The 25,553-nt window shown below is 39.0% G+C and overlaps 1 protein-coding gene across 4 annotated transcripts in view; it reads right to left on the bottom strand.

Moving 5' to 3' along the window:
• SCAPER (S-phase cyclin A associated protein in the ER) overlaps positions 1 to 25,553 on the bottom strand; it is a 537,265-nt gene that overhangs the window by 133,430 nt on the left and 378,282 nt on the right. For all 4 annotated transcript variants that reach the window (XM_027570918.1, XM_027570921.1, XM_027570919.1 and 1 more), the window contains exon 25: positions 4,214 to 4,337. In XM_027570918.1, the coding sequence (XP_027426719.1) occupies positions 4,214 to 4,337 (124 nt within the window). The remainder of the gene's footprint in view (positions 1 to 4,213; positions 4,338 to 25,553) is intronic.

Genomic DNA, 25,553 nt, shown 5'->3' with positions numbered 1-25,553 from the left:
GCTGGGACTTCCTGTTCTGCCACCTTGCTCTTTTTGATGGTCTTTTTACTGCCTTCCAATGTGCATGTCTGGTCTCCTCAAGGAGACATTTTGAAGCTAGAGACTCACTGTTCTGTGCACTGGAAAGATTTAGGCACAGAAAAGATGCTTAACCATGCTTCTAGAATGACAGAAGTAATCTGCTTTCACATATTTAAAAACTCTCATGCTTCTTGGAAAATAATACATCTATGTGAGACTTCATCCTAGATCATGCCTATCTAAATGTACTGTTTTTACAGGGCTCCAGATAAATTCCCCAAGAGCTTGTCCCAAAAAATCCTACTTTGAATCTCTACTGCAAGCTATACTTTACAGTGCCACCTGTGCTAATTTATCTTTTGTAAAAATCATAACTCATAATTGTAGAATTTCTACTCTTCCTCTGGGCATACTGAAATCCAATTTCTTCCCAAAACCTCTCTGATGCTCCAAGTTAGAATTCATTCATTAAATATTTAAGGAGCACCTCTTATGTGCCAGGTACTCTTCTATGTTGCTTAGGCTCTGTAGCTCTATGTGACAGAACTTCTCACAGCTTTTCTTAGTATTTATGTGTGCAAGTTCTTCCTTTCTTAACCGTGGGCTTCTAGAGTGTGTCCAATTTACTTCTGTAACCCTGGCATCTGTACAGTGCTTTGTACATAATTGATATGAAATACAAGAATGCTAAAACAAAGTCTAAGCAGCTAGACAAAAAAAAGGAATTCTTCATCTCAGTTTGCTAAAGAACCAAACAGGTTGAAGTGCCTCATTATTAAGTATCTTATAAATCTCACCAGATCTCAATTAATTAGCTTCTTTTATGCTTCCTTCTCATCCTCCTGTAAAATGTGTTGATGACTATTTTCTATCCATTACTTACAGGGTACTGCAAATTAGTGGTCCTTATTTTGGTTACATGGTATCAAACCAGTTATCAAAAGAAATGGAAATATATTCAAATGATTTCAAGAAATGTAAAAATCGGGGTGCCTGGGTGGCTCAGTCATTAAGCATCTGCCTTTGGCTCAGGTCATGATCCCAGGGTCCTGGGATCGAGCCCCGCATTGGGCTCCCTGCTCGGCAGAGAGCCTGCTTCTCCCTCTCCCAGTCTCCCTGCTCGTGTTCCTTCTCTCGCTGTCTCTCTCTCTGTCAAAAATATAAAATCTTTTAAAAAAAAAAACAAATGTAAAAATCACCATCCCTAGTCATTTCTACCCTCTGTCTCCCCAAATTAGGAAACACAACCTCCTCTCCCAAGTGTCACCAACGGAGTCACAGCAGTATTAGAATTGACAGCTAGAGAATAAGGAGCCTAAAAGGAACTGTAAAAACCAGGAAGTGCCACGTATAAGGAAAGGAGGAATAAAATGTGTTTGGCAAACAAATGTGCCAGGATTACAGTTTTGAACTGAGCATAATAAACACAGAATGTGCTGAGATCCATTGGTTGGGAGATTAAAAGCTATTCTGAGTGTCAAGAAACCATGAGGTCACGAGCAAGGAAATATTACTTAAAGGAAACTCGGGCTTTCAAAGTAGAGGGAGAGGATCAAGCTACTTACAAGCTCTGGCACATGGTAGGCACTTAGTAAATGATAGCTATTATGAAGAGCTAAGGTCTAGCTCAAATGTCCCTCCTTTGTGACGCCCCAGGCTACAAACACCTTCCTCTGTAGTCTGTATAGGCTGCCATCACACTGTTTACTACATGCAATCTGTATATCCATTCCCACTCCTAAAATGGGATGGTGGGGATTATATATCATGCTTCTCTGGAAGTGGAAATAATAAGTACTTAATTATTTTTTAACAGTATTTTTTTAAAGATTTTATTTATTTGAGAGAGAGAACATGAAGCGAGAGAGAGTGTGCATGAGCGGGGGCTGGGGGGGAGGGCAGAGGGAGAAGCAGACTCCCCGCTGAGCAGGGAGCCTGATGCGGGGCTTGATCCTGGGACTCAGGATTATGACCTGAGCCAACAGCAGACACTTAACCGACTTAGCCACCCGGGCACCCCAGTAAGCACTTAATTATTAAGTGAGAGAATAATAAACTACATCATATGATATCTCTCAGTAAGAGTAAGTTTTGAACAGAAAATACTGAAGAGCTAGGATAGAAGATCCTGTCTGTAAATCTTACTCATCTCTTCACATTTCAAAGGCCGTCTTTTTTTTTACCTGTCCTTTTCAAAGTTATTAATGTCTCTTCTTCCATTACCAATATAGAATAAGTTTCACAGAATAAATTCTTCCAGATGAGGCAGCATGCAACATAGTGTTTTTTTTTAATTTTTCACATCTTATTTTATAATTTTAAACTAAGAGATATGTTTCAAAAATAGTAGAGTTCTCTTCACCTGGTACCCCCTACTGTTAACAAATTACAAAACCACACTATAATTATTGAAAGCAAGAAATTAACATTGAGTCAATAAAATTAACTATTTTGTAGACTCATATGAATTTCCCAGTTTTCCCACTAATGTCCTTTTCCTGGTGTAGGACACCACATTTCATTTACTTGTCAGTACCTCCTCCAATCTGTGGCAGTTCTCCACTCTTTGTCTTTCATGACATTGACACTTTTGAAAAGCAGCAGTTAGTTTTTGTGTGAAATGTCTCTCAATTTGGGTTTGAGAGACCTCAGTTTGACTCTCAGCTCTGTGACTTTCAATCTCTGTAGTCTTGGGCAAGCCAATTTCTCTGAGGCTTTCAAGCTTTCAAGCTTTGTTGGTAAAATGGGGTAATACTGACTTTGTGTTTTAAAAAATTAAATGAGGCAATATATGTTAAAATGTCTAGAATATGAGGCCATACAACAAATGCTAAGTCTTTTCTCCTTGTCCTTGCCTTTCAACTATTCTGAGTAGAATTTTGTGCTAAAATGTCTTACCCATATTTTAATGCCTTCTTTTATAGATAAAACCAAATCAAATTTAGCCCTCAAGTGATGACTCAGGGTCATGATGATAAATAACCACTGCTGTACCGTGTAAACAGTTCTAGGTCTGTGCTTTTGTTCTCCCTGTTGACCCCTCTCATCATCCGTATGCCTGCCTGGAAGGGCCTCATCATTCCCTTTCTGATTCTCAGCTCGAGATGTTGGGGATCCACTTCTTCTCTCATATATTCATCAATGATATACTAAATCTACTAAGTGTCAGGCACTGTGTTAGGATCCTGGAGAGGGTGATAAGTTATCTCCTATCCTTGTTGATTTTATGGCTAATGGGGAAACAGACAAGTAAGTAGTTAATTCAACGTGATCAATTCTATGAATGATTTAATGCCTAGGAACACATAAAAAAAATTCCTAACCTGGACTTGGGGAGAGTCAGGTTAGGGAAGGTTTCATGATGAAGATGCCATTATGTTTCAGTTAAGGTCTGCAGAATGTACAGAAATTAACCAGATGGAGAGAGGGAGGAGGAAAGAGAGCAAAAGGCATGTAGTTTAGAAACAGGTATTAGAACTATGTGCTGAGCAAAAGTAAATCAGTTCTGAAAAATAAATCTCCTGTGTTGTAAACTTGCAGCTTGAGAGAGATTTTGTGCCAATACCTCAGGGGCTCAGAAACTTCACCAGGAAACTTCTGGCCCCAGGGTTGTGTTCTGGAGGCTGCAGTTGACAGACCTAAACCTTTGGATATTATACTGAGCTTACCTCTTTCAACATCTGTGAACTGAAGTAAAATTTAAGGCTACAATTGGCTGCTTGTTCCTATTTCAAAAGTATAACAGGTTTGTCCCTTTTTGACAGAAGAGTTTCTTGCTTCAAAAAAATAGGTATCAAGGACCATCAAAAAGTCCTTTATGAACTACCCTTCTGAGTTGGCAAGAGAGGTTTTGAGGCTTTCAAGCTTTCTTCCCTTCTATAGCACTCATTCCTGTGGGCCCAAAGGTTTGGCTTGGAGTCCAACTGAATCCGAAGCCCCAGTCTAACCATGTAAATCTGTGAACTTGGCAAGTGTTACAAGTATATTATCTGTTAAATACTGGAATTTAGGAGAATCTAATATAAGATTGTCAAATTAAGAAGTTTCTTTGCTAGTTCCTAATTCACTCTCCCCCATCATCTTCACTTTTTTTCATCTGGAGGGTAAATAAGCTGAATTCTTTTAGTTTTCTCCACAGGGAATATTTCCCAAACCTTAACTGCTTCTAACTCAAAGCAGTAATATTACATACCGTCAACTGGTGTATCAGGAGGTCCATTAAGAAGGTAATCTTGTTACTAAACAGAACATCGGTGCAATTTTCTGAGCAGTTATTGCAGGTGAGGTTGTAAACGTTGATTGTATTGCAGAGAGACCTAATAGGAGAGAAACACCATTTGTAAAACTTGAGCAGCTCTTCTCTACACAATTTAAAATACATAAAATGAATGGTACAAAAGCAACAGGTATAGGATGGAAATCACTCTGAAAAAAAAAAAAAAGCCAAGTATTAGGTACAAGGCCCATCAGCTAGATATAAAAGCTTATAATTTTTTATCCAAAGGCAGGTGTTTGTTAGCATCTAATACTTGCCTCTTACTAATTTCTTAGTTACATAGCAGATAATGGAAATGTATTTAATAGTCTATCTGATAATGTCTTTTTTAATTTAAATTTTACTTAGTTAACATACAGTGCAATATTGGTTTCTGGAGTAGAATTCAGTGATTCATCACTTACATACAACACTTAGTGCTCATCAAACAAGTACCCTCTTTTTAAAAAAATTTTTAAAAAGATTTTATTTATTTATTTGAGAGAGACAGAGATAGTGACCGAGATAGCGAGACAGTGCACGAGTGGAGAGGAGAGGGAGAAGCAGGCTCCCCACTGAGCAGGGAGCCTGACTCGGGTTGATCCCAGGACCCTGAGATCATGACCTGAGTCGAAGGCAGACGCTTGACTGAGCCACCCAGGCGCCCCAACTATATATATTTTTTAAGATATATTTATTTGAGAGAGAGACAAAGAGAGTGCACCAGCCAGGTGCTGCCCTATAAAATAATTTTTAAAATAATTGTAATAAATTTGGAAAAGACAAGGACAAAGAAATAGTAGAAAACTATCAAGGAATTGTGGTAAGACTGTTGAATCACAGACCTGTACCTCTGAAACAAATAATACATTATATGTTAAAAAAGAAAAAGAAGAAGATAGCAGGAAGGGAAAAATGAAGGGGGGGAAATTGGAGGGGGAGACGAACCATGAGAGACTATGGACTCTGAGAAACAAACTGAGGGTTCTAGAGGGGAGGGAGGTGGGGGATGCGTTAGCCTGGTGATGGGTATTAAAGAGGGCACGTTCTGCGTGGAACACTGGGTGTTATGCACAAACAATGAATCATGGAACATTACATCAAAAACTAATGATGTAATGTATGGTGACTAACATAACATAATAAAAAAAACTATCAAGAAATAATTTGGTATTTGTACTTCTGGTCTTTACTCCCCCTATTCTTATAAATGTACATTTATTTAACAAATACATAATGAATATTTCTCCATGACATTTAATATTCTGTAATAATGGTCTTTAGTTTTTGTTTTTTTTTTAAAGCAGCAGAATGCTTTCTTACTCAGAAGATTAAAAACTTACAAAATCTTGAGGTGCCTGGCTGGCTCAGTGACAGGAGCATGAGACTCTTGATCTCAGGGTCACGAATTTGAGCCCCACATTGGATGTAGAGATTACTTAAATAAAAGTAAGCTAAAAAAATAAAAAAGCTTACAAAATCTTAGATGCTTAAAGCACAGAACTGATAAAACCAGAGTTGCTCTGACTGAAGCAGAAGTGGGGAACCCAGGGGCCTAATCTGTTCCCTCCTCTCAAAAAGCTTTGAAGCATTCTCCAGAGACCTGAGGGTGTGTTCCCATGAAGTGCAGTAAAAACTACCGAGCTTTGATGTAATTACAATTTACCTTTGTAACTTTTTGACTATGAATGACAACCATAGTACAACATGCACAAAAAGGGTATATGATAAAAAGCATCTCCCTCTTTATGTCCCTCAGCCATCCAATTTCCCACCTTAGAAATCACCATGGTTGGGGCACCTGGGTGGCTCAGCCATTAAGCATCTGCCTTCGGCTCAGGTCATGATCCCGGGGTCCTGGGATCGAGCCCCACATCAGGCTCCCTGCTCCGCAGGAAGCCTGCATCTCCCTCTCCCACTCCCCCTGCTTGTGTTCCCTCCCTCGCTGTGTCTCTGTCAAATGAATAAATAAAATCTTAAAAAAAAATAAAGAAATCACCATGGTTACTAGCTTATATATCCTTCCAGCCATAATTTATACATGCTGAAGAGGCTTTTTGCCCCATACAAATATTATCATACAAAATTTGGAGGTTGAACTGAGTTGAAGCCATCTTCCTGTGGCTCTTCAGTTCTGGTTGCTATTAAACAAGATTTGGAAAGATGAGACTTTCCTGGAGCAGCATTCCAGGTTCCATTTTCCAGCTTCTGGGTGTCAAGAACCAGTGGGATTGTGCTACTTTGATTTCCTAATCTCTGATCTGTACCCATTCTGTGGTTTCCTGGGTGTGAGAGACAGTTGTGTATGGCATTAAGTTATTTCCTTCCCAACTTGTGTTGGCCTCAGAGGGAGCAGTGCCCCCAGTGGCTATGTTTGATATTGTTCTGGAGTCAACCCAGAGGTCTACATTCGCTTCCAACAATTTTGTAAGCATCTACTATTTTAAATTTCTTTTCTGACTAAAATACTTATACGAGAAATACTGCACTATTTTAAAAGGATGAATAGTGTTATACTAAGGATATGACATTTTCCCCCAACCAATCCCTTCCTATTTTTGTGTTCAACTTTCAATGTTACAAATAATGCTGTTATAATAGTCTTTTAGTTACAAGCCACAGGAAGAAAGCTCTGGATGACTTAAACAGAAAGGAAATTAATTGATAGGTTATTGGGTATATTGTAAGACTTAGAAAACACAGTCACAGAAGTTACATGACCAGGACCAATACCCAAATCACACAACACTAAATAGATCTGATGAAAAAACCAGTGGGCACCATATGCCACAGCCTGAACTTACACTGTGACTTTGGATGCCAGATGCAACTGTCTCCAATTGTCAAAAGAACAGAGTTTGGGATCTCCTTACTTCTTTATCAGCTTCAGAGTGGAAGGCTGGAACAGGTATACTGGATTGTGAAGGTTAGGTCTCATGCCTATATCCTAGACACAATGAAAACTGGGAAGCAATTCTCAAGTTCTATAGTAGGAGGGCCACCGTATATGCTTGGGAACTCAGCAGACATAGGATGTGCTCAATGGCACAACTCGTGCTCATAACAGCTGTACCAAAAATATCATTCTGGTTCCTTGGGATAAATTTCCAGGAATGATAATTTGGGTAAAAGGATATGAACATTTTTAAGATTTTTTTTTTTAAAGATTGTTTTTATTTATTTGACAGATAGAGAGCACAAGCAGGGAGCATAGCAGGCAGAGGGAGAGGGAGAAGCAGATCCCTCGCTGGGCAGGGAGCCTGATGTGGGGCTCGATCCCAGGACCCTGAGATCACGACCTGAGCTGAAGGCAGATGCTTAACTGACTGAGCCACCAAGGCACCCTCATTTTAAGATTTTTGATAGACAACTGACAATCCAAATTGCCCTCCAGAAAAAAAATAGTTTAAACTGACTTATATTCCCAGAAAAAGAGTTTCTCCATGCTTTTATCAAAACTAGATAATCTCATTAAAAAAATCTTTACCAATTTGACAGCTAAAAATAGTATTTTTAAGGATTGCATTTCTTTTATTACTAGTGTGATTTAAGACTTTTACATGTGCCTATTGGCCATGTGTATTTATATTTTCTTGAGTTATCACTGTGTACCTTTTACCCATTTTTCTATTGGGGGAGGTTTTTCTTTTTCTTACTGATTTATAAGGCTCTTCACCAATAATAAAGATGTTAACCTTTGATCACTGTATGTTGAAAATAAATATTCCAATTGTTGTTTATCTAAACTTAATTTTATCATAAAGAATGATTTCATTTTTATTGGTTAAAATCTGTCAAACTTTCCTTTAGTGCATCTGAGATTTGTGTCAGACTTAGAAGGACTTCCTACTTCAAGATTTTAAAAATATTCTTTTAAATTTTCTCTTGGTACTTCCATAAATTTCACATTTAAATCCGTGATATAAAATTGATTGTGGGATAAGGTATAAGGGAGGGATTTATTGGATTTTTTTCAAAATGAAGCTGCCATCCATACTCATCTTTTTGTTAATTATTCTTGTCCTCTAAACATTTTTTATTGGAGGATTTTATCTTTTTCTTAATGATTTAGAAGGGTTCTCTCATAAATATAGCAAAGGGTTAATACATGTTGTTAATATTTTTTCCAGTTTATCCACTGCCTTTCATTTTGCTCGTTATTTTTACAGTATGTTTTTATGTATTGAAGTGAACAATTTTATGTAGTCTAACAATTTTTTTCTTTGTGGTTTTATTTTTTCTTCCCTTCCTTTGATCCTTTAAAAAGTTCTTCCTCATTATGAGATGGGGTAGCTACACATTTGTATCCAGCCCTTTGTATTTATTTTTTCTTGAATTATCACTATGTGTAGTAATTTTAGGGTTTTATAATTCACTATCAAATCATTTGGAATTTATTTTGGCATGTGGTGGGAGCCAGAAGCCTAAATTTACCATTCCCCCTCCTTTAATAAGTTAGTGAAAAATTCACCTTTTCTCTACTGGCTTGAAATGGTATCTTTATCATAAGTAAATACAGGATATATTCCCTGGTTTCCTACTCTAATTAATAATTTTGTCAAGCATTGTGCCATATTACATGGTTTTGTGTACTGTAGCTTTAGAGTAGGATTAATATATAAAATTGTAGATCCCTAAAGACTCAAAAAAAATAAGGGTATTACATTTAGAATGACATATGGAACCTTACAGCTTTATAATTGTCCCCTACTTTTCCCTTTGGTTTCGATCTGTAATTTTTATAACCTTGATTTTTAATTTCTATTTTTCTGTTTTATTCAATAGACACAACCTGTCTACAATTGTTTGTAGAATATCATAAAGCATCAATAAACATACCCATAAAAAACAAGGTATAAGATTTTGTCCTAATGCTCTCTGTACTTTAAAGAAAACGCATTTACTGGTAAAGTGTGGAATGTGCATCTATAGCATCTTTTGCTCACAAAACTCCCCCAAGAAACTTCTACAAAGAAACTACTTTCTGATGAGAGAAAAGGGGGGGGGGACCAAAAATCTCAGGGTCAGGAAAAACTTGTCCACTCAGTAAAACTTGTTTGAAAGACAACCTTTATTTGAAAAGCACCTGTCTTAGAAAGATCACTGCTTTGAACCCAGCCTGGGTGGTCTGCTCAAGGAGCTTTCCCTGTAATTTAAAACTCAAATGACTAGAAGCACTTTTTAACATCAAACAGAAAGCCCCAGATTTTAAAAGTATCTTCTGAAAAGACATTAAAATCTTACTGTCCATTCTGTCAAAAGTATACTGTGGCTGGGCTGAAATAAGGGCTTTGTGTCCCAAATGATCATGGCTATGTGAATGAATCTTATGTCAGTGAGTCTTCTCACTGAAAATGTTGCCTCTGAAAAACAGAGGACAGAAAAGGAATCACAAGACTGGGTATTTTGGCAATAAGTACAGTAACAAATTTACATACAAAAAAGGACAATAGTAAAAAACAAGTGTAGTACAACTCAGACATTAAGATTAGTACTTACACATTATGAAATAAAGAGAAAAGGCCCAGGTGGTTTTAGCCTAAGAGGATTTGATATTATAACTTAGGAAGTACATAGTTTACTTTATATCCTTGTGCAGTTTGCAGTAGTTAAGACTTTTCAGAAAATACTGTTCACCAAAATCCACCGTCTTACACCTGTGTCAAGACAGCAGACATTTAAAAACAACTGTCATGGGCAGTTTTTAAAACCAGAGCCCCAATACATATTATAACTTACCAAATTCCTTTGGTTTGCATTAAGCATTTCATAAACGATATACAGTTACATACATAGGAGAAAGTGAATGACTCTATGTTCCTGCAGAGCAAACATCTGTGCCAAGTAGGCACAGCAAGTACCAGAGTCCCATCAACAGAGCTGCAAAGAGAAACTTGGAATTTCCATCAATTACTCTTTCAACCTGATGTGGATAAGTGTGGGAATGTGACAGATCCTCACAAAACACAGAGGATGGTTAGCAAATGACATAGAATTTGCCTGATGCAGGGCTCGATCTCATGACCCTGAGATCACGACCTAAGCCGAAACCAAGTGTCTGACGCTTAACTGATTGCGCCACCCAGGCGCCCCTAAAATAATTTCCTTCGATAGTATTAAAAAGACTTATCTGAAACTAGGGAGATCTGACTGCAGTTAGAATTCTAATGCCTTAACTGGACTCACCAAGTGAGTGGCTGCCCACAGAATGAAGCCTGTGATCTAGGCTTGGCCTTGCATGAGTGGCCCACCTGAGAACTGCACGTGCCAATTCTTGAGGCTGAAAACTGAGATTCCTGTCGAACCACTGAGAACTCTATTCCATTACACAATTACTTGAAGTTACTTTTGGATAAGGTCCTTTTTTTTTTTAAGATATTTATTTATTTATTTATTTGAGAGAGAGAGTGCAAGAGCGAGCACAAACGGGGAGGAGAGGGAGAAGCAGGCTCCCCATAGAGTAGGGAACCTGATGTGGGGCTGGATCCCAGGACCTCCGGGGTCATGACCCAAGCAGAAAGCAGATGTTTAACTGACCCAGGCGCCCCTCTTCTAGATAAGGTCATTGCCTGATTGCTCCTCTTTGGAGCCATCACAGTGTGCAGTACCAAGTTGGCTGAGCATAGAGATGTCTAATGAAGGGACAACGGTCTTGTTTCAAGCAGAATATATAAGAATATATAACTATGGAATATATTAACATTAATTACCTGCACTTTCCACTATTCTATTTTTAAAACAGTCCTTAGAATGAGAAGTAGGAACCATGCCACCTACTTATAGATAAAATATCTTATGAATGCATAGTGATATTTCAGATTCAAATTCAGGATTAAGGGATCTTTTTTCCCCTTTAAATACTTCTATATAATAGCTCTCTATCTTTTTTTTGACACTGAGAATCTTGGCCTTCAAAGGCATCAAGGATGACAGAATTAGAATATCTGTTAAGACTCACTTGCTTTATGCTACAACACACAACAGTTTCAGAAAAACAATTAATAGTACCACCACTAATTATAATTACTAAAAACAATTAAAACATATTTTGGCATATGCCATAAACATTCCTCACCTCCAATGAGGTTGTATTAGCTACACTATCAGATTATCAGCTACACTATAGTCATTTCCTAACATACTCTCCCTCAATTTTTTTTCTTTCAGTAGTATTTACTGCCACAACCCACTCTGCCTGACCCAGTGATGGGCATGAGGGAAATGGTCAAAGTCAGTCTCTACCCTGGAGGGAGCTTCTAGCCTCCTGGGGAAGCCGCAAAAGGCACAGAAGCTTCATGCTGAGGGACAGTCCTGCCGATGGCCACAAGCTAGAGGTCAGGTCACAGAAAGCTTCCTGAAGATGGAGGCCTTGGGTCTGACCAGACCCTGAGAGCCCTGAAAGGTCATGTGTGTCTGGGTGCACCTGCAGGATGGAGGCTGATGGATGGTCCTATGTGAAGTAGTACCAGGTAATCAGCAAGAACCATGAGGTGGTGCCCACCAACTTCTTCAAGGTACTGATCCTGGAGGCAGCAGGCAGGCAAACAACTCCACTCCCTATATGATACCCTGTGGATTGTTCAATATTGACATTCTTGTGACCACAGAAAAGATGAACCTGTGACAGAATTTGGGAAGGCTTTTGCAGTGGATAATGGGACATCTGGATCAGCATGAGCTGTGGATGAAGAGGAAATTTGGCGCTGTGAAGACCAGTCTAAATTACCACACTGCCTTTCTTGCTCTTGCTCCATCTGTCTGATGCCAGAACACTTGCGGTGGGCAGGGCTAGGGAGGGAGCCAACATTCAGGAAAAACAAATCTCAGCTCAAGATGGGGGGGTGGTCTTCAAGGGATGCTAATAATGCTGCTTGACTGAATGATCTTCACTGTGGGGATATAAATTATATATACTCTATACTTCAGTTTGCATTAAAACTCAATGTAACAGAGGGGGGCGGAGCAAGATGGCGGAGGAGTAGGAGACCTAGATTTCCTCTGGTCTCAGGAATTCAGCTGAATAGGGATCAAACGATTCTGAACACCTACGAACTCAACAGGAGATCGAAGAGGAGAGTAGTAACAACTCTCTGAACAGAGAAGCAACCACTTACTGGAAGGTAAGACGTGCGGAGAAGTGAATCCGAGGCGATATTCGATATTCGGGAGGATAGACGGCGGGGGAGGGGCCTCTGTCAGCCGCTTCTGGCAAGTGATAGAGCCGCGGAGCACAAAATCGGACCTTTTAGAAGTTGGCCCCGCTGAGGGACGTTGCTGCAGTGGCTAAGCGGGGGGTGGAATCCTCCAGGGACAGTGTGGTCTCAGGACCCTTGGGGTCACAGAAAGACCGGGGGTGCCTGAGTGCGCCAGAGCTCCCAGGTATCGGAGCGGGGAAGCTGGCTGCAGAGACGAGGCGAGGCGCGGGCTCTCGGCTCGGGGTTGCCATAAACTGTGATCCGTGGCCCAGTCAGGCCACTGCTCCTCCATCAGGGACACAACAAGCAGCAGAGCCGGGGAGACTCTCCTTTCTCCCCCGGGAGGAGCAGCATGGGAACGCAACGCAGGGATCTGCTGGGTTTGGAGACTCCACACGGGGTCGGGTGCCAGAGATACAAACGCTCGGTGACAGGCCGGGTGAGCACGGAGTGCAGCCGGAGACTGGGGAGACGGGAGTGACTGCTTTTCTCTGGGGGCACACTGAGGAGTGGGGCCCCGAGTTCTCAGCTCCTCCGGGTGGAGATTGGGAGGCCACCATTTTCGCCCTGGTCCTCCAAAGCTGTACCGAGAGCTTGCAGGGAACAAAAGCTCCTGAGAGCAAACCCAAGCAGCTTGCTTAGCCCGGACCGACAAGGGCGGAGCAATTCAGCCTCCGGCAAAGACATTTGGAAACCACAGCAACCGGCCCCTCCCCCAGAAGATCAGCACGAACAGCCAACAAGCCAAGACCAAGTTTACCGATCAAGGAGAATGGGAGAACTCCAGAGCTAGGGGAATACTTCACATAGAATTCATGGCATTTTTTTACCATGATTCATTAGTTCATCAAAGTTAATTTTTGTTAACTGTTTTTTTATTTTTCTTTTTCCCTTTTCCAACCAATTTTTAGAGTCATATTTTATACCTTCATAGTAGTTACCCTTATTTTTGGCATATATATATAAGTTGTTCTCTCTTTAAAATTTTGAGATAGTTTCTTCTAACAGATCAAAATATACCCTAAATCACTAGTGTATGGCTTTGTTCTAGTCTCCTGCCTGATCACATTCTCTCCCTTTTTTCTTTTTTCTTTTCTTAAATCTTCTTCTTTCTTTTATCAAACAACTTATCAATTCCTTTTATAAAATCTTTTATAATTTTCATATTTACAGTCATCTTCCAACCCTTCATTGTATCAACCCTTCTTTTGTACATATATGTCTTTCTTCCTTTAAAATTTTAGGAGGCACTTTTTTCTAACAGACCAAAATACGCCCAAAATCTAGTGTGTGGCACTGATCTATGCACTAGCCTGATCATATTTGATCATATTCTGCTTTTTTTGTATTGTTCTGTTTTTGTTTTTATCTTTTTTTCCTCTTTCTTTTTTCTTTCTTTCCCTTTCTTTTCCCCTGGTTTCAGGTCTTTTCTGATTTGGATACAGTATATTTGCTGGGGACGTTGTAAACCTGTTAGCATTTTGTTCTCTCATTCACCTATTCTCCTCTGGACAAAATGACAAGACGAAAAAAATCACCTCAGCAAAAAGAACAAGAGGTAGTACCGTCAGCCAGGGACCTACCCAATACGGACATTAGTACGATGTCGGACCTAGAGTTTCAGAATCATGACTTTAAAGATTCTAGCTGGGCTTGAAAAAAGCGTGGAAGTTATTAGAGAAACCCATTCTGGAGAAATAAAAGAACTAAAATCAAACCAAGTCGAAATCAAAAAGGCTACTGATGAGGTGCAATAAAAAATGGGGGCACTAACTGCTAGGATAAATGAGGCAGAAGAGAGAATCAGTGATATAGAAGACCAAATGATGGAAAATAAAGAGGCTGAGAAAGAGAGAGATAAACAACTACAGGATCACGAGGGCAGAATTCGAGAGATAAGTGATATGATAAGACGAAACAACATTAGAATAATTGGGATCCCAGAGGAAGAAGAGAGAGAGGGGCAGAAGGAATATTGGAGCAAATAATAGCAGAGAACTTCCCTAATGTGAGGAAGAAAAGAGGCATCAAAATACAGGAGGCACAGAGAACCCCTCTCAAAATCAATAATAATAGGTCAACACCCCAACATCTAATAGTAAAACTTACGAGTCTCAGAGACAAAGAGAAAATCCTGAAGGCAGCTCGGGAGAAGAGATATGTAACCTACAATGGTAGAAATATTAGATTGGCAACAGACCTACCCACACAGACCTGGCAGGCCAGAAAGGACTGGCAAGATATCTTCAGAGCACTAAACGAGAAAAATATGCAGCCAAGAATACTATATGCAGCTAGGCTGTCATTGAAAATAGAAGGAGAGATAAAAAGCTTGCAGGACAAACAAAAACTAAAGGAATTTGCAAACACGAAACCAGCCCTCCAAGAAATATTGAAAGGGGTCCTCTAAGCAAAGAGAGAGCCTAAAAGCAGCATAGATCAGAAAGGAACACAGGCAATATACAGTAACAGTCACCTTAAGGCAATACAATGGCACTAAATTCATACCTTTCAATAGTTACCCTGAATGTAAATGCGCTAGATGCCTCGGTCAAAAGACACAGGCTATCAGATTGGATTAAAAAACAAGACCCATCGATATGCTGTCTGCCAGAGACTCATTTTAGACCCAAAGACACCCCCAGATTGAAAGTGAGGGGGTGGAAAACCATTTACCATGCTAATGGACACCAAAAGAAAGCTGGGGTGGCGATCCTTATATCAGAAAAACTAGATTTTAAGCCAAAGACTGTAATAAGAGATGAGGAAGGACACTCTATCCTACTTAAAGGGTCTATCCAACAAGAAGAGCTAACAATTGTAAATATCTATGCCCCGAACATGGGAGCAGCCAATTATATAAGGCAATTCATAACAAAAGCGAAGAGACACATTGACAACAATGCAATAATAGTGGGGGACTTTAACACCCCCCTGACTGAAATGGACAGATCATCTAAGCAAAAGTTCAACAAGGAAATAAAGACTTTAAATGACACACTGGACCAAATGGACTTCACAGACATATTCAGAACATTCCATCCCAAAGCAATGGAATACACATTCTTCTCTAGTGTCCATGGAACATTCTCCAGAATTGATCACATTCTAGGTCACAAATCAGGTCTCAACTGGTACCAAAAGATTGGGATCATTCCCTGCATATTTTCAGACCACAGTGCTTTGAAACTAGAACTCAATCACAAGAGGAAAGTCAGAAAGAACTCAAATACATGGAGGCTAAAGAGCATCCTACTAAAGAATGAATGGGTCAACCAGGAAATTAAAGAAGAATTAAAAAAATTCATGGAAACCAATGAAAATGAAAACACAACTGTTCAAAATCTTTGGGATACAGCAAAGGCAGTCCTAAGAGGAAAGTATATAGCAATACAAGCCTTTCTCAAGAAACAAGAAAGGTCTCAAATACACAACCTAACCCTACACCTAATGGAGCTGGAGAAAGAACAGCAAATAAAGCCTAAACCCAGCAGGAGAAGAGAAATCATAAAGATCAGAGCAGAAATCAATGAAATAGAAACCAAAAAAACAGTAGAACAGATCCACGAAACTAGGAGCTGGTTCTTTGAAAGAATGAACAAGATTGATAAACCCCTGGCCAGACTTATCAACAAGAAAAGAGAAATGACCCAACTCAACAAAATCATGAATGAAAGAGGAGAGATCACAACCAACACCAAAGAAATACAAACAATTATAAGAACATATTATGAGCAACTCTATGCCAGCAAATTAGATAACCTGGAAGAAATGGGTGCATTCCTAAAGATGTATCAACTACCAAAATTGAACCAGGAAGAAATAGAAAACCTGAACAGACCTATAACCACTAAGGAAATTGAGGCAGTCATCAAAAATCTCCCAACAAACAAAAGCCTAGGGCCAGAGGGCTTCCCAGGGAAATTCTATCAGACATTTAAGGAAGAATTAATACCTATTCTCCTGAAACTGTTCCAAAAAATAGAAATGGAAGGAAAACTTCCAAACTAATTTTATGAGGCCACCATTACCTTGATCCCAAAACCAAAGACCCCATCAAAAAGGAGAATTACAGACCAATATCCCTGATGAAGATGGATGCAAAAATTCTCACCAAAATACTAGCCAGTAGGATCCAACAGTACATTAAAAGGATTCTTCACCATGACCAAGTGGGATTTATCCCTGGGCTGCAAGGATGGTTCAATATCCGCAAATCAATCAACGTGATACCATACATTAACAAAAGAAAGAACAAGAATCATATGATCCTCTGAATAGATGCAGAAAAAGCATTTGACAAAGTGCAGCATCCTTTCTTGATCAAAACTCTTCAGAGTATAGGGATAGAGGTTACATACCTCAATATCATAAAAGCCATCTATGAAAAACCTACAGCAAATATCATTCTCAGTGGGGAAAAGCTGAGAGCTTTTCCCCAAGGTCAGGAACGCGGCAGGGATGTCCACTATCACCACTGCTGTTCAACATAGTATTAGAAGTCCTAGCCACAGCAATCAGACAACAAAAAGAAATGAAAGGCATCCAAATAGGCAAAGAGGAAGTCAAACTCTCACTCTTTGCAGATGATATGATACTGTATGTGGAAAACCCAAAAGACTCCACCCCAAAACTGCTAGAACTCATACAGGAATTCAGTAAAGTAGAAGGATATAAAAATCAATGCACAGAAATCAGTCGCATTCCTATACACCAACAAGACAGAAGAGAGACAAATCAAGGAGTCGATCCCATTTACAATTGCACCCCAAATCATAAGATACCTAGGAATAAATTTAACCAAAGAGGCAAAGGATCTGTACTCAGAAAACTATAAAATACTCATGAAAGAAATTGAAGAAGACACAAAGAAATGGAAAAATGTTCCATGCTCATGGATTGGGAGAACCAACATTGTGAAGATGTCAATGCTACTTAGAGCAATCCACACATTCAATGCAATCCCCATCAAAATACCATCCACTTTTTTCAAAGAAATGGAACAAATAATCCTACAATTTGTATGGAACCAGAAAAGACCCCAAATAGCCAGATGAATATTGAAAAAGAAAAGCAAAGCTGGCGGCATCACAATTCCGGACTTCCAGCTCTATTACAAAGCTGTCATCATCAAGACAGTATGGTACTGGCACAAAAACAGACACATAGAGCAATGGAACAGAATCGAGAGCCCAGAAATGGACCCTCAACTCTATGGTCAACTTATCTTTGACAAAGCAGGGAAGAATGTCCAATGGCAAAAAGACAGTCTCTTCAACAAATGGTGTTGGGAAAATTGGACAGCCACATGCAGAAGAATGAAACTGGACCATTTCCTTACACCACACACAAAAATAGACTCCAAATGGTTGAAAGACCTAAACGTGAGACAGGAGTCCATCCAAATCCTAAAGGAGAACACAGGTAGCAACCTCTTCGACCTCAGCCGCAGCAACTTCTTCCTAGAAACATTGCCAAAAGCAAGGGAAGGAAGGGCAAAAATGAACTATTGTGATTTCATCAAGATAAAAAGCTTTTGCACAGCAAAAGAAACAGTCCACAACCGACAGAATGGGAGAAAATATTTGCAAATGACATATCAGATAGAATGGGAGACAACCGACAGAATGGGAGAAAATATTTGCAAATGACATATCAGATAAAGGGCTAGTATCCAAAATCTATAAAGAACTTATCAAACTCAACCCCCAAAGAACAAATAATCCAATCAAGAAATGGGCAGAAGACATGAACAGACATTTTTCCAAAGAAGACATCCAAATGGCCAACAGGCACATGAAAAAGTGCTCAACATTGCTTGGCATCAGGGAAATCCAAATCAAAACCTCAATGAGATACCACCTCACACTCATCAGAATGGCTAAAATTAACAAGTCAGGAAACGACAGATGTTGGCGGGGATGTGGAGAAAGGGGACCCTTCCTACACTGTTGGTGGGAATGCAAGCTGGTGCAACCCCTCTGGAAAACAGTATGGAGGTTCCTCAAACAGTTGAAAATAGAGCTACCATACGATCCAGCAATTACACTACTGGGTATTTACCCCAAAGATACAAATGTAGGGATCCGAAGGGGTACGTGCACCCCAATGTTTATAGCAGCAATGTCCACAATAGCCAAACTGTGGAAAGAGCCAAGATGTCCATCGACAGATGAATGGATAAAGAAGATGTGGTATATATACACAATGGAATATTATGCAGCCATCAAAATGAATGAGATCTTGCCATTTGCAACAACATGGATGGAACTGGAAGGTGTTATGCTGAGTGAAATAAGTCAATTAGAGAAAGACATGTATCATATGACCTCACTGATATGAGGAATTCTGAATCTCAGGAAACAAACTGAGTGTTGCTGGAGTGGTGGGGGGGTGGGAGGGATGGGGTGGCTGGGTGATAGACATTGGGTAGGGTATGTGCTATGGTGAGCGCTGTGAATTGTGCAAGACTGTTGAATCACAGATCTGTACTTCTGAAACAAATAATGCAACATATGTTAAGAAAAAAGAAAAAGAAGAAGATAGCAGGAGAGGAAGAATGAAGGGGAGTAAGTCAGAGGGGGAGACGAACCATGAGAGACAACGGACTCTGAAAAACAAACTGAGGGTTCTAGAGGGGAGGAGGGTAGGGGGATGGGTTAGCCTGGTGATGGGTATTAAAGAGGGCACATTCTGCATAGAGCACTGGGTGTTATGCACAAACAAGGAATCATGGAACACTACATCAAAAACTAATGATGTAATATATGGTGATTAACATAACAATAAAAAATTTAAAAAAACTCAATGTAACAAATAATCACAAAGGATTATTGCATTGCATATCACATTCTACAACATAACATTTTGATAAAACCAAAATTAGTTTTTAAATTAAACTATTTTCCTAATGATGCCCAGAGCAAGGAGTAAGAAATCTTCAACTAGATGTGTTATCGCAAGGGTTTCTTTTCTTAATTGGTCAATTTGGTACAATAAGAATTGTCAATTTAATTATTCCATAGAGACATATTCTAATTTTAGATGGGAAAATCAGATATATCTTAAGTACCAACCTAATTAAAGTTTCTTCATTTCCTAAAATTAACCTCCCACTGAGAAGGTGTTATGTTTCAAAGATTAGAATAATACATTTAAAAATGTAGGGTGGGCATCAAATTAAAACATTAATTCTAAAGTCTAGTGCTAACTCTGTCTTGTCCTGGAACAAGACAGTTACCATTAGCCAGTCTTCAGATATGCTCGTAAGTAGGATCTGGTTATGCAATTTTAAATTCACAATTAAACATGCGGGCCCTGGAGAAGACCCCAGGTGGTTTGCAGTGTTAAACAGCAGATTAAAGTTGACAAAACTAATTTCTTTACTTTAATCTTATTAGTGGTACAACAGCTGTCAACTGTAACCGTCTCTGTGCAGCCTTTTGAGACACAAACAAAATGCCTCAATACGTCAAATGGAGAAGAGTATTTATCAACCACTATGGCTAATTAGCTTGCAAAACAATTTTTTACTTTTATTGTCTTAGGGAAAGTTACTTACTTTTAGTAAACCTTGATCTAAAAATACTTAGAATTATATTAAAAGAATCCTGCTTAGAAATAAGGAATTGTTTATTAACAATGGGCTGTCTTCCAGATTTCACCCACACTGGCAAATACCATCTTATTAACGCTTCCTGAGGGCTAACATGTAGTGGACACATGAGGTGGGTCGTGGTTTCCAACTCCCTAATATTGATATCAGTTACTGATGGCAAGTAAACACTATGAGAAATTTACTCCATGTATGTCACCTGATTTAAGTTCTGAAAAGGGTATTTAAGGTAACAATGAAATGTTTTACTTCTTTTTTCGGCTTCATTGCTAGATCTTCCCTGAGCATTTTCTCTTATACATACAAATCATTTTAAGTGGTTTTGGTTTCTGTTTCCTAATTTCTGTTAGATCAGTTCCTCTTTCCCTCTTTGACTCCTAGGTGGGAAAAATGATTTTTTTTTTCAGGTACATTTCCTGTACCTACACCAATAAGCTACTACCAAAAATCCTAAACTAAAAATCCAAAACCAATCAAACAATATCTCCCCCACCAAAAGTCAAAAACTAAACAACAAACAAATAACAACAACAAAAAAACCTCCGGCAACTCACAGGAATAATGACAGTAATTTTTTCTAAGATATCAATGAAATGGTACTTTATTTTTATTAAAATGGTGAAAGTTAAATGTTCACACATCAGAAACAATAAGGCAATAAGGTATAGAAAAATGGATACCAGAGGAGGATGCTCAGTCCTAGCTGCCAATCTGCTGACTGATGATAAATCATTTAGTCTTTTTAAGCCTGTTTCTTCATGTATGTAAGTGATAAAATTGGTGAAGATATACCAAAGACTGTTAAATAAGTCATATATTTATAAAGCAGCTTTACTGCTGTAGCATTTCTGAAAATGCCAAGTGTTTTGCAGGGGTTCAGATCACTCCTTTACAAAGGTTCTCTCTCTCTCACTCACCTTCCAGCCATGAGAATAAACGAAGTGCCAAGTACCTGGCAATAAAGGTGTGTTAAATGACTGAATTCCTCTGTGTTTGGTTAGAAAAGTACGAGCAATAGGGCTTAAATTAAGACAGTAGCAACAATTAATAGATGAGTGAATAAAACTGATACGAACTTTTCTCCCCCAAATGTGAAATAAATAAGGAATAAAAACCTTTTACATTTCCCTGAATTGCCATTTGCCCAATTTGCTCATACCTAGATATTTCTGATACTGTTCTAATGATATTAGCACATTTGTGTTTCAATAATACCAATGTTTACAGCTCCCTAAGCACATCCTATTATTTTAGGCCTCCATGATCTTGCACATGCTGTGCTCTCTGCTAACTTAGGAGGATTTGTTAATTTGGCAAACTTTGAATCTTTTTGAAAACCGAGTTCACATGTTATAACCTTCAGGTAAGACTCTGTGTCCTCCTCTGTCAGTTAATTACTCCATCCTTTGTGCTATTTCTGTACTTAGTGCATGCTTCTACAGTTTTACTTAGCACACTTTACTAAATTACATCTTTTCCTGTTTAGCTCAACCCTAACAAGTGAGCCTCCCGAGGATATGGACAATGTCTTTTTTATTTCCACAACTCTATTACCCAGCACATAGTTCACAATAGAAATGTGTAATGACATATTTGGTTTTGAAAACAACTGGGAACACAGGTATATAATGGGTGTTTAATGTCATTTAATGGGCCAAAGGATGTCACACACCTTGCAGTGGGCAGGACAATCTTGCATACTGCCCCAAATGCCACAGGTGTCCCATGCTAAAGCATGGCAATTCACAGAGCCCCTTTATACATATTAGCGTTTATCTTCACAATGACCCTGTGAGATAGGAAAATTTCCCCTATTTCCCAGATGAAAAATACTATAGCTAATAAGGTCTTAAGAGACAGGTCTCACACCAAATACTGGCAAAGCTGGTATTTGAACCCTAATGCTCTGACACTAAATCCCAGTTGAGTTTAATCTATTAGTGCATTATATTCCCTCTTCTCTAATTCGAAATACAGATATTTCTGGCTTAAGTTCCAAAACTAGCCAAGTGGGAAGGTGAATATTTTTACAGAAGTAAATGTTAGCCTAAGATACATTATGTGTTAGATTGTGGTATGTATTTGTAAAATATGATATAATCTTCATCCTATGTTAGGTGTTTTTCAAGAATTCAAGCCCCAGAAGGTGACAAGAGAGTTACAAAGTTAGGGAAGTGCTACATAATTCATAATTCTGAAAGTGCTGGAGCTTGTTTTCAACAAGACCGCTGTGTTACACTGTCTAGAACACCAAAGGACTTGGCTACAACTCTATATCGACTGTTAATGCACTGACACTTTGCCCACAGAAATTCATTGCTGACTTTATGAAGGAAATTAATAAGAAAATTGGATTCACTTAATAGAGATTAACTTTACAGCTATCTTTGCTAGAATACATCAGTTTGAAAAGGTGAGATATTTGTATTTACCTTAACTCAAAGGCCAATGTAGAGAACTATTTATAGGCATTTTTATTTTCAATAAGGCAATTGACCTGATCTTTGAATCAATAGCTAGACTTGGCGAAAATAATTCATAAGGTAACAGTGTAAAGAAAATGGCAAGCAAGTTCGAGCCTCAGATAAGTTGTGAGTAATGTCCCAGGAGTGATTTAACAATGATAGTCCAGTTAAAGATCTTAAGTAGATAGGTAACCAAAAACGTTTGACAAAATATTACTTGAGAGCACTCTACGCAAATGCCTTAATGTAGACTGGACTATGAAAACAAAATTTGAAACTGCTAATTTTATTAGAAACCATAAGAGGGGCGCCTGGCTGGCTCAGTTGTTAAGCATCTGCCTTCGGCTCAGGTCATGATTCCAGGGTCCTGGGATTGAGCCCCGCATCGGGCTCCCTGTTCTGCAGGCAGCCTGCTTCTCCCTCTCCTACTCCCCCTGCTTGTGTTCCCTCTCTCACTGTCTCTCTCTCAAATAAATAAATAAAATCTTAAAAAAAAAAAAAAAGAAACCATAAGAGACTCTTAAACTCAGGAAACAAACTGAGGGTTGATGGAGTGGAGTGGGGTGGGAGGGATGGGGTGGCTGGGTGATGGACATTGGGGAGGGTATGTGCTATGGTGAGCGCTGTGAATTGTGTAAGACTGATGAATCACAGACCTGTACCCCTGAAACAAATAATACATTATATGTTAATAAAAATAAATAAATAAATAAAAAACGCTCATTAAAAAAAAAGAAAACATGAATCCAGCATCTACAGGTGCAAATTTGGTAAAACAACCACCCCCTCCAGAATGAAGTTTTGCATTTCTTACTGCATGAGAGAGAGAGGCATAAGAGACGATGCAATGCTCCGAAGCTTGCATCAGGTCCTTGAGTATGCCATGCTCTGTGGTAGATGTTGAATAATATGGAGATACTGCTTGGTTTCCCTGCGAGAAACAAAAGTGCAATCCCAGAAAAGGTTGCCCTGAAAAGATATAAGCCAATGCTTTTATTCCTTCTGTTAAATATTATAAAAGGACTTAAATAATAGAGGACAATTTGTCTTTTACAAATGCTGTCTCTCTCCTAGCAACTGAAACTGTGCCATTAAAGGTGTATTATTCAGTTCTTAAAAATATAATGAAGATTTATCTTGTAGCACAGGATTAATGTTCTGAGCTGCATCATGCTGCCAGGATTTGGGTGGGAGAGGGATAGCGGTTCTTGCAATCTTCTCACCTTCTAAACATTGTAGTCTCATCATCTCAAAAGGCAACTGGTTTCTAATTTCAGAAAATGATTGAGTTTCTCATGAACAAACTTATTTTTATTAAAAAGTTGGACTATGGCCCATATGATCAAGTCTGAGAGAGCTTGGTCTAAAGAAATAGATTTTTCAGTTGTTCATAAATGTAAGAAAATGTTACTGGGACTCAAACTGAAGTCCTAATTATAAAGCTAATGATGAGGTAACCAATCTGGGACCCATGGGTCACCAAGGAAGTTAACACTTAAGAGCTATAAAAAATATGAGTAGTACTGTTATTTGTTCTTAAAGAACAATACATAATACATTCTCTTATCTTTGATTCTGAAGATAAGCTCCCACTCTAGAGTATGTTACCTAAGTGTGTTTGCCTTAGCAACCAGGGAGAGCCAGTTTAATCTACTTTATTTTCTATACAGATTCTCCAAATTAGGGTTAGTAGAGAAAAGGAAAGTTTAGCCAGTACTAGCTTGTAGAAACATTTAATGTTCACAAAGAACTATACCCTAGAGAACTTGTAGAGTGTGCTCTCTATTTATACTGTGGTCATTCATTCATTCTTTCTTGATATGAAAGAATTTAGAAAAACAAAGGAGGTCACAAGGAAGGTTCTATAACACAGTCAAGTATTTTCAAGCCAATCTAGAGTTTAAGAAATCTTTAATATTGGGGCGACTGGGTGGCTCAGTCGGGTTAAGCGTCTGATTCTTGACTTCGGCTCAGGTCATGATCTTAGGGTGCTGGGATCCAGCCCTGTGTCAGGCTCAGCAGGGAGTCTGTTGGAGGGGTCTCTCTCTCACTCTCCCTCTGCCCCTCCCCCCATGCTTGGGCGCGTGAACTCTCTCTCTCAAATAAATAAATAAATCTTTAAAAAATCTTTAATATTTTTATTCAGAAGTATTAGGCTCTTTCGGCTTGAAGGGACAAAAAATTCAATAAGAATACTTTCAAGTAAAAAGAGTCATTTGTTGTAAGGTTACTGGGAACTTCCCACGGATCCAGGAGAATATGAACTACTAGACCTCAGGAGGGCAGGAACAACGCCAGCTCTGTAGACCGGACCCGTTCTCATTTCCATTTCCCTTCTCTCTCCTGAAGCAGTTCTGTTCTCCTCCTTTTCCCCCAAATGGCCTTTGTTGGCCCTGCTAAACAGAGCTCTGTAATGGCCATCCCAGAAGTTACTCTACATGATTTTTCAAATTCAAATACACTAGAAAAAAATGAGTCGGAGTTCTACAACTTTCCAACTGCAAATTCCTGAGAGAGAAACCTGACTGGCTCAGTTTAACTTTCTGGGCTGAGTTTTAAGTCTGATATTGTTGGCTGGTCTACAGACTGGCTCCTGGAGTCAAATGTCCACTTTTGGTTTAATCAGGTATGGCCATTGAGGGAAGCATCACATGGCATAAGATAGAGCTGCTAAGAAGAGGCATAGGTGCAATGCTTAGAACAGGTAGTATTCACAACACCCAGAAAAACAAAGAGTCAAGAAACCAGAATAAGAAGTAAGCTATAGAGCACATGAGGTGAGGCATCTCAGGAAACTAAGTTTGCAGATACTGGATATTTAGCAAAACATTCCTTCTTTGACGAGTTTGTGTATATCACCAGAGTGGCTGTTCCACAAAGGTAACACAGTAGGCTACTACTAATGATATTCAGAGTTTAATCCATCTCATTTTCTATGACTCTAAGTTCCCCATGGACAGGGTCTATTTTGAATGGTTCCTAGATGTGGTAATCCCATTCCC

Source organism: Zalophus californianus, chromosome 6 (genome assembly GCF_009762305.2).
Source record: "Zalophus californianus isolate mZalCal1 chromosome 6, mZalCal1.pri.v2, whole genome shotgun sequence".
Classification (NCBI taxonomy): domain Eukaryota; kingdom Metazoa; phylum Chordata; class Mammalia; order Carnivora; family Otariidae; genus Zalophus; species Zalophus californianus.
The sequence above is the reverse complement of the archived record's forward strand: the minus strand, read 5'-3'. Positions and strand labels throughout refer to the sequence as shown.